Genomic DNA, 12,232 nt, shown 5'->3' with positions numbered 1-12,232 from the left:
CTCAGATACAACCAATTTTATTTACATGAATAAAAACATTGAATCATAATATTTTTACCCTTTACATGTACACATTTGGATAATGAACGCAAACTGAAGTTTTCTTGGGGAAGGCCTGAAACTATCTGTTCACCATAGCTTTAAGATTTATATTCTGGATGTGTGCACATCCTATAGCCTAAAGCATTTATAATACTGCATAGTGCTTAGGTATAACAGAAAAAACCCATGCATATCAACAAAGTCAATGCTGATATTGGGGCAACGCACTGTGCATTGGATCATGAATCATGGCCTTCTATTTTGTTCTTGCTAATAGGCTTTGATTTTGTTCCTGTTAACTCTTTGTTTTATCATATGCTTTGATTGACAAAAGGTTCAATGTTTTTCTTGGGTGTTTTAATTTTGTTTCTCCGGTTATTGGCCTTTTGATAACCATTTTGTTGTTGACAGATGTTTCGGCATCTACATCTGCTGTAGACACCGAGTGGTGGTTTATAAATGAAGGAACGTTGCACAGTCTTAAGATACTTTGCCCCTAATATGCCAGACATGTTGTCAAGGTGTTGCTCCAAACACAGCAAAATCAAATGAATACCAGTAGAAATGTATGCAAAAAGAAATATGCGTTCCAATCTATGAATTTTCTTTAAGGTTGAAGTAATTTAATACAAATGTCAGAGACACCAAAGTATTGCTCTATTACTTTCATTTTGGAAAAAAATAAAAGAATATATGTACAAGGTCACGAAACATAGTAATGTCACAATTGAGAAATAAAACAAAGTACAGGCATAAGTAACAGAAGAATGCTTTTTTTTCCACGCATGTAAAAAAAATTTCGTGTGTAAGTGCTTTATTAGACAATATGACGCCCCTTTTTCTTGCATAAGCATCCTGTATATGCAAACACTTTTTACACCTTCGGCTTCAGTATCATGTTCACTGCATCGACAAACGACGGGACCAAGGCCCAAGGACGATTCTCTATCTTGATCTCGTCGCCGACCATATACTTCCCTGGAATGTTTCGAAAGGTTAAGCAATGAGAAAATCCATCGAACAGATGGCTGTGGCATACAAAAAGCAACAAATACCTGTTTTCACTAGAATTCCTCGGATGCCAACTTGTTGAGCCCCGTCAATGTCATCACGAACGTCCTTAAAAACAAAAAAGAAAATATAACAAAAAGTTTGCTGCAGACAATAACTAAGTCACCATGCAATTCATACTGCCCCACTTGTTGAACAGTAGACAGGCACCATTGTTTTTATTTTTATTTTTATGGCATCGATATTAGACAACTTGCAAATGTTTCAACAATACAGAATTACAGAATCACAGCCAGAGTTACACACGAAAAAGTCCGCAACAGGTGAGGCCTCCTTTGTTTATGCCAGCATTTCAGTTAAAATCAACTTACATGCAATGTACTTGTCCCGTTAAACATCGTAGATGCAATTTTTTACCCATACCATAATAGAAATCTAGAAAACTAAGTATTTCTTGAAGCAATTGTAAGCTTTTTAAAGAAGTGTAAAAGCCCTTAAATAACAAACAATGTGCAGACAGGGAAGCCCTGGTGCTATGTTTTCCGTACTAATACTCCGAGCACAGATGAGGCTCGGTACATATCCGAGAGCTGTGTTTTCACAAAAGGTTATAGGCACAAAAGGCGTGCAAGGACAACACATAGCACACCCCTGTTGAGTCTGTGGAGCTGTGTCTTTTCCTATGTGTGTGCATGTGAGTATGTATGCATACGCATAAATGAGATAGCTCAATAAGGGAACTGGAATTAAGCAGGACAATTGGTCGAAAGACAGTCTGTGTGTGTGATAGCATATGAAGCATTCGGATATGATTGAACTGTTTTAGTGCAGAGTACTATCCTTTTTATAATTTGAAGTACTTTGCGTTCACATCTCCTATGAGCAACAGCGAGTTAATTTAGCCATATCATTTCAGTTCACGCTCAGTCAAAATGCAGCACGACTGACACCAAGACATGAGACTTAAGAACATGTTCACTATTTTGTGTTCACTGCGCAAAAAAATGCTGGAAAGCACTCGCCCTGTGCTTTTGTATTTCTTCTCTTCTGCTTAACCAAACTACACTTGACCAACGTAAAAGATGGCAATGAACTAATTACACTAGGTCACTGAAAAAAATTAATTCAGTCATACACTTCTGGAAGGTATTTTATTTGTTCCAAGACATTAACGACTTTTAAAAATGGTGGATAACTGCTCCTTTGAAGAGCTGAGAACTTTCTGCTGCAATTTAAAGAGAAAGGTTGAAGCAATTCTATACAGAATTTATGAGTATACAGGTATAAGAGTTCATTCCACCATCTCATGCAGTCATTCAACAGCATTTAGCATAATCTATGAAACAGATAACATACATCACCAATCATAACAGTGTCTTCCGGTAAGGCATGAAGTTGTCTGAGAGCAGTCAGGAAGAACGTCTTGTCAGGTTTGCCTACAATCTCGGCTGTCTTGTTAGTGGCAAACTCCAACGCCCTCACAAATGGACCCGGTCCCAAGGCCAGACTGTCATTAGTGCGATAATAGCGTGCCTTGTGTATTGCAACAAGCACAGCTCCATCCAGTACTAGCCTGAAAACAATAACCTCGCAGTTCAAATGTCCACTATTTTTCTCAGGCAGTTCACGTGCGGCTGCTGGACACCATGTAAATGAATGTAATTACCTAAATGCTTCATTCATAGGAGTGTAGTTAAATTTTTCTGGTGCCAGTCCAATAAGTACAGCATTGGGGTCATTTGTATTCATACCTAAAAGAGAAGCCTCGTTATTATTATACATTGTTCAATATGGTGAAGGAACACTTACATGTTTTGACATGTATGTGCACCCAACATCAAACATTTTACATAAAACCCATGCGAAGTACCACAAGTATGACAATCTTAGTCTCGAAAGGACTGCTTGTTTCTTTTCCTACAGTGTCGCCGCAACGCTCCACAGTCATGAACGTAGAATTTCTGGGTAAAAACAAATAAAAACAGCTTTCACGAGTTTTGCATAGGAATATAGATAGGCTCAATGTAAACATCAAGTGCTTTTTGTTTATTGAAAAAGTAAAAGCCTTCAATTACATCTATATTTTAAATAAGATAGGTCGTACACTTAATGAGAACATACTAGTGTGTGACTCTTTGGTAATAACAGCTCCCATATTAAACGACAGCCGTGGAGTCAACATATAAAGTGATCGTCTCGTCGTCTGCAGTTAATATTTAAATACTGCGCATATCAACATGAAAATCCACGCATCACAATTTAGCGCAAAGTTCCCGAGGCCTGTAAAATGGCAACAAGGCACGGTGGCATTTGCCTATGCCATTGATGCGCGTATCACATTGAACAAACAGCACTTTTCATCTCCACTCTTCGAGCGCACATGCCAACATTACATTAGCTGCCTCACAATATTCGGCCGGTAGAAGAAACACTACAGAAAGATTGCCTGTGCTGTGATGCGCTGACTGCGTTGCTACGGTAGCGCTATATAGTAAAGGTCATGTGTCCGGAGACTGCACATGAGGTTCAAACTGGAACAAGGGCAACAGCAATAAACATGCATGCACAGCGAGTTGCGACTGATAACCACACATCAATGGATTTTCGAGATGCATCAGCTAGATATGACATGGGCCACTGGCTCGATACACGCTGGACATCTAATAGAAATCAAGCAGCAGAGAATACCCCGCTTTCAAGTCTGCAATAGCAAAAGCTGCATGCGCCAGACCAACTATAACTCCTTGCGTACCTTCAAACTCTTCCATAGCAGCCTCGGACACCATCAGGTGAGGTCTCAGGTTCCGCACCTCTATGAAAGTCCTGGCGGCTGTCAAGGACGAGAAAATTTCGTCCGCGGAAATCTTGAAACCTAAACTAACCAACCGCTCATGCAGTCGTCGCCGTGATTCCTTCGTCGTGTTTGTCACGAATTTGATCTGGATCCCGGCAGCACGTAGTCTGGGAAAGGAAATCGCAACGCGTTGAAAGTAGCCGCCGCTGCGTGCAACGTTACAAGAACTTTTCACCGGCTTACCTTTCTAGTGCTTTGACGGCCCCTGGAATGATCTTGTCATCAACGTGCAACGTGCCGCTCAAATCTATGAGAGCCGCCTTCACGTGTCTCGCTGAAGTCATTACGGAATATAAGCGATAGGCCAGCGAAAAACACGGGCGAACTTTTCTGTAGAAGTGTACCATACGATGAATCGAATTCAACTATCGGACAGCCATGCTGCGTCTTCACTGGTTTCGTTTTCGTATTCGCCTGGTGGATTATAATCGCACTATTGACACAAAAATTGTTACCAGAATTTTATCAAGTTAATCCTCCATTTCAGTTGAAATGTTTTGCTAATACATAAATTTTGCTTTGCTTATAATTTATTTTTTCAATATTATCAGGCGGCGTTTCAGCTCTCAAAAATAACCGTCTTCGAGGTCAAGCTGCAAATCTTGAAGGCTACGTCACCACGTGTTACCGCAAAACATCTAAATTATAATATAACTTAATGGTCGAAATTAACTATGGAAGCCCCTATCACGTTGTGGCAGACATATTTTAGCTGCCGTTGCACCGTTCTTTTTTGGTTTCGCTATTACGCGTTTATTTTTTTTTTTTTCGCATTTTCTTGAAGCTATGGCCATAGAGAAATAAAAAAGGTGAAGAGTGGACACTCCCGTAGACCCCAGCGGCCCAATCGACTCTAGCACACCTAGTGGTTGATGAGAGCAAGTGGCTTGCGCTTCCGGTTTCGGTTTCACTGGCGCAACTTTTGAATTACTTTGCATAACCGACGTTTGGCTATGTCGTAAGTTCATAATTTCAGACCACTATTCATCGCCCAAATGGATAGTTTTTGTAGGTCGTTTTGATTTAGCGATTCCCTGTTTTGTTTTGTTCAGTGGTTCGTGCGAATCGGTCGTGACGTAATTTTTATTTTGATTAAGTTATAAAAAAAAGAGATGCAGGTAATGATAATTCACTATCGTTTTATTCATCGCGCTTGTGTTTTTCTTTTGGAACAAGTGATCAATGTATATATCAGTCAAAGAAACAGAGCATCCGCAATGTTTTATTCAAAGGCAAGGTAGAGTATGAGAATATAAAAAGCACAATATGACAAAGGTAGACAACAAATGCATCTCGCCTTACAAATAAATTGTAACAAATATTGTAACAAATACATAGAGAACACAGACAACGCACACATCGCTAGAGTTGGCAGAAGCCGAGAAACTGGTGAAGTATGACACACCGGGCCAGTGGGTAACTAAGGATCTATGGCAAAAACATAGCGCACAATGCTGATGAAGAAGGAAGAAGTGACATATACACAGCAATGAAGTCGCGAATCACGCCTGGGCTTAACTGAAATAATGCATAGAAAAAAAGAGCGCACAGAAACCACACGACACAATATAACAGAAAGGCAAAGGTGCAGTGTGCTGGCTGTGCTTAAGAACAGCTAGTCCAAAATGAAAAAAAGCAGACTTGATGCCTGCTTGTCCTCAGAAAGGTAGGGCTTTGCAGCTTGCTCACTACGTGAAAGACAAACTTTATGCTACAACACTGGCAGGTCTTGTGGCTTTTGTTATGCGTCGCCTTCATCAAAAACTTAAGATCCCAAGTGATTTGCGTTTGGGTGTTGCTGTGACGCTTGCGAGCTAAAATAGATTGTAGTCATCACTTTATCCAGAATTGTGGACTTTAATTGGTGCTACGAGAGCGGTATTACAGGGCTAATAAATAGCAGAAGGAAACCACTTTGGCTCATTATTTTTCACAAAGGCTCTACATCGTACGTTATCACTCACAAGCTATATAAAAATAAAATGGCAGCGTCCGCAGCCCCATCAAACACTACAAGTTTGGGTATTCTTTTGAAAATTTTGATGGGCAAGATGAGGAGGTTGATGAGAAGCTAAAATACGAAAAGCGTGATAACATGAACCGTGCCCACTTCATACTGTGTTCCTTACCCGCTCGAAGACATTTCAACAAGCGGTTTTTTTATCGATATATTACTTGAGCTGGAGAGATAAAGCATACACAGTGACCAAGCGACCCACAGTAAAGTGTACAGTTCGCCCGTATTTGCTACAAAAAATACAGACAGGATGCCCAACATTCTTTTTAAGGTTATGCAAATCACTTCGAGCGAATACACAGTGTTTGTACTCCTCATAGCGGGTAACCAAAACAATGAATGCAACGAAGGAGTGGTTAGTCCAGTTGAACTGAATATAAGCACATAAGACCATAATGAAGTCTGCTGTAACGAAGTAATAACATAACAAAGCTATTGCAGGATTCGGCTCAACTCCAATACTTTAGTGTAAACCCGCCGCTAATTGCTAACCTTTGAACTTGTCAAGCTGCATGCCCGAGATTGAAGACTGGAACCTAACCCTGTCTAAGTTTCGGTTCACAAAACGCACATGCCAACATAAACGAACCCGGCAAAACATTTTCAGAAACTTAGCGCGACACCCAGCAGAGCAGAAATGAAAATCGCCAACACTTGACAGATGGTGATACAAAACATCGCACACTTTCAGGTGATGTGCAGTGGCCTCAATTATGGCAAGAAAGCGAGATTCAAGTTGTTGTACGTATGCAAAAGCTGCTTCTGATGGCACAGTGAGATTCCCAAAAAGTTTGCTGGGGACGTGGTATGCTTTGAGCATTGTGAAATACTGGTGGGTACCCTTAAGCGTCTCACTGTCGTCTTTCAGTAACTGTGGGCAACTGCAACCGTCACATGCATTCCGAAGGAAGTGTTTGATGAGAAAACCAGCTACATAATATGCAGCGGAGTCATCGATAATATGGGAGTGAATGTTTGTCGCAAGTTCAGAGAGATCGTCTAGAGCGGGAAAGTCGTCAGGCTGTGGCTGTGCACACTCCTCATTATCCACAAGAGACGCACTGGTGAGGGAGAATGGCGACAGCTGTTCCTGGAGGAGGTCACATTCATCATCCTCGACATTTCCGTATTCTGACAGCTTGAAGAGTTTTCTTATGCAGATGTGCTTCAGGCCACAAATAAATTGTGCTACATTGGGGTTGGTGTTGCAACCCTGTTTTTGCCTAATGTGGCCAAATATGTTCTCCAGAGGATCCTGTTGAAGCCTGCGTGTTAACAGGTATTCAAAATTGTAATTTTTGGAGAGGTCGTCCCATAGTTGACAAATTGCCTGAATTGTTATTTGCCAACCTACGATGGTTTGTGGTTGACGTCTGCCAACAAACTGCCATGATGCAATCCAGGGAAGCTGGCCTCGGAGGAAGTCAATCAGCTCTGAATCATTTTTCATGATTGCATGCCGCAGCTTTTGCGAAGTTCTTTTTTTACTCGAGCTGTTCAAGGCATCGAAAATCCTGTCCATACGATCACAAAATTGAGCTGTAGTGATGGCCGAGGCAGGCAGCACCTTCGCATACACCATTGCCGTGATAGCAATCGAAACTGATGCACTGAAGACCTGAGTTGCTCTGCTGACCTTCATATTAGAAAAAGGTTTCTGATGAACGTGCCGTTCAGTCAACTTTGGAGCCAATCGCAACCGCAACTCATGTGAGGATTGGTAAAGGCTTACAATGTGCGACCAGTTAACGATGTCATCCCCAATGTATAACTTGTGTGCTTGGACATTATTGCGCGTTGTTTTAATTAAATGCGGAACATCAAAAATGTAATATACCCGCTCACCATTAACTTCAAAAAAAGGCTTTGCTACAGTCACTTTTAGTTGGTTAGCGAGACTTACATTTGAACTGCCCTGGTCACAAATGACTGCTTTCACTGCAATATTAATGCTCCTAAGCTCCAAAATGAGTGACACCAGCAAGTTATGCATAACAGATGATGGTGTTGATGTGTGCCCTATAGTAAAAGCAACCGGTTGAACCCACTTTCTCGAAACACCAACAAGAAGAAAAACCAGTGCTCGATCAGCGATGGTTGAAGTGCGATGAGTGCCATCATCTGTAAAACCCTGGACAACGTCTCTTGAAGCATCATAGTACAAATTCTTTTTGAGTGCTATTTCGTCGAAAACTAAAGCGCACACTCGGTCCCGTTCATTCCAAGCTTGAGTATTTGTTGCAATGGAAGAAAGGATTCCTGGAATTATGCCTGGAGTCATCTTTACATTAGCTAGCCACCTCCTTAATGAACGCCGGGAGGGCAAAGAAAAATACGGAGCCAGAAATCGGTATGCTCGCGGACCTCGGAAGTTTAAGTGAAGAGCGAATTTCTTGAACCACACGGGAAACCGCTTGCCCTTGCATTTGGGCCTCAAGCGAACATGTGCAGAAAGAAGTTTAAAAACCTCCTCGGTGACGTGCGGTCGGATAACTTCAAGGGCCTTCGTAGTCGATGACGGTGCTTGGTGAGGCTGTCTCTGCAGTCTTTTGATAGTTTTCCGCTGTGCTGCTACTTTGGCTTGCAGATGTTTAATGGTTTGCTTGTACTTCATTGATGGAGACATTGTCGCTGGCACACAGGAACGCACTGCAATAAACAAAAAAATTGATGTAAAAGCGAAGAACAACTAATCCCATACGAGCACTTTCCTCGCTCTTTCAGACCCAAGGTGCACAACTTTCTGTGGTACAAAGTTTTCGATTCCACTACCTAAAAACAAACCATTCACAATGTTGACAATGCACAAAAAAAAATGAAAATCACTGAGAGCCCACCCTTACATTTTGTAAGTGCACACGTAGTGTCCTTTTGAGGATAGTTTCCTCAGAATGTCCTAAACATAAAATAGCACATTAAAAACTGCTGCAATAAAAGCATAGTCACCATTTTCTCTAAGGCACTCAGGCGTGGAGCTGTTGGCGGAGACGTCTTCTGGAGGGTCTTGTGAAGCTTGTTCAGTGCCTCGGACAATGCTGTCGGAACAATCTTGCGAGCGGCCTGCGGAAGTCTCTATATCAATCCACTCTGGTGTTGAAGTGAACATACAACTTACCGGCCACACAAGTTCCTTTTGTGACAGCTGAACGACTGGTTAAGGTTTTCTCCGGCAAGACGAAATCATCAGAAATTCTTTCACCAGCTACAAGGGAGCTGCCACCTGCAGAGGTTTGGTCAACAGTCAATTTGGGTAAAAAAAAAAAAGAAATCGCGACACTGAACGCACCCTGTTCATCGGGGCACCTCAATGTGTGGGAGCCGCTTTCTGAAGCCTCTACCGCAGGTCCTGAAGAGATGAAATTACGACAATGTGTCAGTAAGAGGCTTATAATAACACAAACTGAAGCTCATCCGCACCTTGCAGTGCAGCTTCTGCAGCCATGTCACAGTCACTACTTGAAGCGACGCTCAGAGAACCTGCATATATGTGCAGTTGGTACAAGTTACAAAGCTTGTAGCATGGGGAAGCTTAAACAGCTCTTTCAAACGCATAAATTGGTCGAACGTGGAAGAAAAGAGACGGCACCAACTAGGAAACAAGTAATTTGTGATTTTTGGAATTATCAACAGTGGCAGCTTTCACTGATGAAAGGTATACGTACATGTGCACTCAGGCTTGAAGATAACGTGAAATAGCCCTTTAAAGTCTTTCAAAACAAGTTGCGCAGGTCCAGAGCATCAAAAAATGACAGAAATGTAAAGCTGCTGTTAGGAAGGTAATAGCCCACAATTCACAGAACTTAAGACTTTCCAAGTGTTACTTCTGTAGTGAGGTTTCTCTATCGGCTACAGAGATCTTCACGGTTAACTGTCGCCACTGATTCAATACAAGTGGCTGCTATTGCACATATTTGAGTTTCAGTCAATCACTTACATGGTGCAGCTGGTTGCACACTGGGAACAGCCATTCTTGTAAGCCTTGTGTGCCCAGGGTCCATGAAACTTTGAGCAGTAAAATGGTCGCTACAAACCCTGTACGTTGCGTACAATAGGCTGGCCGGCTTACTAGGAGATCATCGCGTCCAGCATACTGCATCCATGCTTTCATCCTGCATTGGCAATGAACTATCAGCTGAAAGGGGAAGTGCTTGAATAGTGATTTTTTATTGTTACCCTCACTTAGCAAGTACGAACAGTAAGCCTACAGACATGCAAACCATACAAAAGCTTTAACACACCTGCCGTCCCGTGGTACGCGGAAGAAACTCGTCCCAGGCTTCTTGTGGGTTCTGCCATTGTTGAAGCACCACGATACACAGCAGTAGCTGCCGTAGCTTGGACCGCCGGACGGCATGGCGTCAGCGCGGTCTGAAAATGTTAGTAAGTGGATGCTTCGCTGTCAAATTACAAAAAAGATATGTGCACGTCATAAGTGTACCAGCAAACCCCTTTGAATGATTAGCTAATCGATGCACAATACAAAACCAGTGATACATCTCTGACCCATAAAACTCTGACTTACAAAGATATACGTCAAGACCACGAACAAAGATCTTCAGAAGTTTCCAGGCCGCTATCCCTTGTAATGCAATGGTATCGCGGCCTGGGAACATTAGAACACCTTCGTGCGTACGCAGTATCAGCAGTACATTGGGAAGAAAAATCGTAGTTGAAATTTGTGCGGTAAAATTATATTGGAAACGTCAAAAAAATTTGTGGGCAGCTTGCACTAGTGGCACAAGGCTAGCGAAGAAACGAAGATGATGGCCACTTGGCTAGTCCAGATTTGCCTCCGGCACACCAAGAATTATTCGTGTTCCGAGCCTTCGGGAAATGCGTCGTGAAGCATGCGAGGCCCAACAAACGCTTCTCAATATTTTGCACCGAGCCTACGACCTAGCTGCCCAGCTATGCTCAGCGCACAGACGCTCGCGTCCGTGGCAGACGCAGCACGCGTCGCCTCGGCTTGACGCCGTGCCGCCTTTTCTATACTGCATACGTTGCACAATGTTCCCGTCTAACCGCCGCATAGAGCCACAAACTTTCTTTTTAGCGAACCTCCCAGTCCTTACAAGCTTCAGAAAAAGGTTACAACTGCGTGAATGACACGCCACGTAAGAAACAAACTCGCACACACGAAGCGCAACGTGTGTGTGTGCATCTTTCTATGTTTGTTGCATGGTGTCTTTTTCGCGCAGGCGTAACCGTTTTCTGAAAAAATGACCCAACAAGACCAACAACATGTCATTCAACAAGCTTCGCTTGAAAACGTGCCTCACCTGTTATCTCACGCTTGAAAACGCCGACGCAGCCGACGTTGACGAAAGCGACGAAAGCTTCTCGCTGTCAGTCATGCATGGGCTTGTCGCTGGGTAGATGGTGTTTATGACAGTACGGCTGAAGAAAAATAATCGCGTAAGGTGTGTTGAATAAATCGTTTTTATGTATAAAGAACAAACCAAATTTGGGCGTGTAATTATTAATTTGTGAAAACAATTCTGTTGCATTGATTATAACTGTGTTTTTTTTGCGCTTGCGCCCTCTGACGTGTGGTGGGAGCACTAGTTCGTTACGTAGTCGTGACGCACTTCCTGAGGCCAGGTTTCGCGGAGTGTCCGCTCTTGTCTTCTTCTTTCTCTATGCTATGGCTTTTAACTTACCTTTCAAAGGCTCTTATGGCCTTGGGACGTTCATTACCTAACACTGTCTACTACTGCCGAACAAAAATGTTTCTCACTCACTTGTACGGTAGGATGTCATCATGCATTAGCTGTTATCTAAAAGCACGGTATTCAGCAAAGAAGAGCTTGAATTCTGGAGAGTTGGATTCTCTGAATTCTGGAGCGAATAAAGTTTTCTATAAATTACCATTTTTCAAAGGCAAAAATATCACCCCTGTGTTAACATGCCAAATGCCTCAACAGACTTCCTGAATGTATACCACGCCAAATAATTTTAGGACTTCTCAATAACACCTGTGGCCTTGATGGGTCACAAATGTTACTTTTCCGCCACAAATCAAGCTAACATGAAAAATGGCTGGCACTAAATGTAGCGGTTGCTTGTCAACGGATCAACTTTGAACAGCATTGCAAGAACAACAAGCTTGTTCATATTGTATTGACTTGGGACTAGAGTACTGTGGGACTAGAGTACTGTGCACAAACACAGAGTTGCTTGTTTCTCTTCTCTTTTCTTGTTTCTGCAACTAAACAGAGCAACCACGCTCTGTTCAAAGCACCTGACGTTTACCACGCACCCAATAAATAATATGTGATCACAATAATCTGGTGCAGGGCAATGTGATC

At 42.4% G+C, this 12,232-nt stretch overlaps 2 protein-coding genes across 5 annotated transcripts; both read right to left on the bottom strand.

Annotated features, from left to right (window-relative positions):
* Positions 1-839: 839 nt before the first annotated feature.
* LOC119172417 (haloacid dehalogenase-like hydrolase domain-containing protein 2) lies at positions 840-4,308 on the bottom strand. Its single transcript, XM_037423517.2, has 6 exons — positions 4,091-4,308; positions 3,806-4,014; positions 2,720-2,804; positions 2,410-2,626; positions 1,098-1,161; positions 840-1,020 (listed from the first exon to the last, which is right to left on the bottom strand). The coding sequence occupies exons 1-6, from the start codon at positions 4,252-4,254 to the stop codon at positions 917-919; spliced, it is 843 nt and encodes a 280-aa protein (XP_037279414.2). The 5' UTR covers positions 4,255-4,308; the 3' UTR covers positions 840-916.
* A 718-nt stretch (positions 4,309-5,026) lies between these two features.
* Positions 5,027-11,371, bottom strand: LOC142814649 (uncharacterized). 4 transcript variants are annotated; one of them, XM_075893764.1, is made up of 6 exons: positions 9,859-10,002; positions 9,342-9,401; positions 9,211-9,270; positions 9,040-9,144; positions 8,871-8,984; positions 5,027-8,573 (listed from the first exon to the last, which is right to left on the bottom strand). In XM_075893764.1, the coding sequence occupies exons 1-6, from the start codon at positions 9,920-9,922 to the stop codon at positions 6,412-6,414; spliced, it is 2,565 nt and encodes an 854-aa protein (XP_075749879.1). In that variant the 5' UTR covers positions 9,923-10,002; the 3' UTR covers positions 5,027-6,411. The 4 variants fall into 4 exon arrangements, with proteins under 4 accessions (XP_075749879.1, XP_075749882.1, XP_075749881.1 ...); XM_075893767.1 differs by adding an exon at positions 10,163-11,370 and having other exon boundaries at positions 8,539-8,573; positions 8,871-9,144; positions 9,859-10,033; XM_075893766.1 differs by adding an exon at positions 10,163-11,371 and having other exon boundaries at positions 8,539-8,573; positions 8,871-9,144; positions 9,211-9,401; positions 9,859-10,033.
* Positions 11,372-12,232: the final 861 nt, after the last annotated feature.

This window comes from Rhipicephalus microplus, chromosome 4 (genome assembly GCF_043290135.1).
Source record: "Rhipicephalus microplus isolate Deutch F79 chromosome 4, USDA_Rmic, whole genome shotgun sequence".
In the NCBI taxonomy this organism is placed as follows: Eukaryota; Metazoa; Arthropoda; class Arachnida; order Ixodida; family Ixodidae; genus Rhipicephalus; species Rhipicephalus microplus.
Note: the sequence above shows the minus strand (reverse complement) of the source record. Positions and strands in the feature narration are given on the sequence as shown.

Bases quoted from the DNA above. Each gene is read 5' to 3' on its own strand.
- LOC119172417 (XM_037423517.2), bottom strand. From the start codon at position 4,254: ATGGTACACTTCTACAGAAAAGTTCGCCCGTGTTTTTCGCTGGCCTAT. The intron at 1,162-2,409 runs GTATGTTATCTG...TTTGTTTTTAAG, and splicing joins ACACTGTTATGATTGGTGAT to GACGTTCGTGATGACATTGA. The intron at 1,021-1,097 runs GTATTTGTTGCT...GAAACATTCCAG, and splicing joins AGGAATTCTAGTGAAAACAG to GGAAGTATATGGTCGGCGAC.
- LOC142814649 (XM_075893764.1), bottom strand. From the start codon at position 9,922: ATGGACCCTGGGCACACAAGGCTTACAAGAATGGCTGTTCCCAGTGTG. The intron at 9,402-9,858 runs GTAAGTGATTGA...ACATATATGCAG, and splicing joins TGTGCAACCAGCTGCACCAT to GTTCTCTGAGCGTCGCTTCA. The intron at 9,145-9,210 runs GTGCGTTCAGTG...AAACCTCTGCAG, and splicing joins GAGGTGCCCCGATGAACAGG to GTGGCAGCTCCCTTGTAGCT.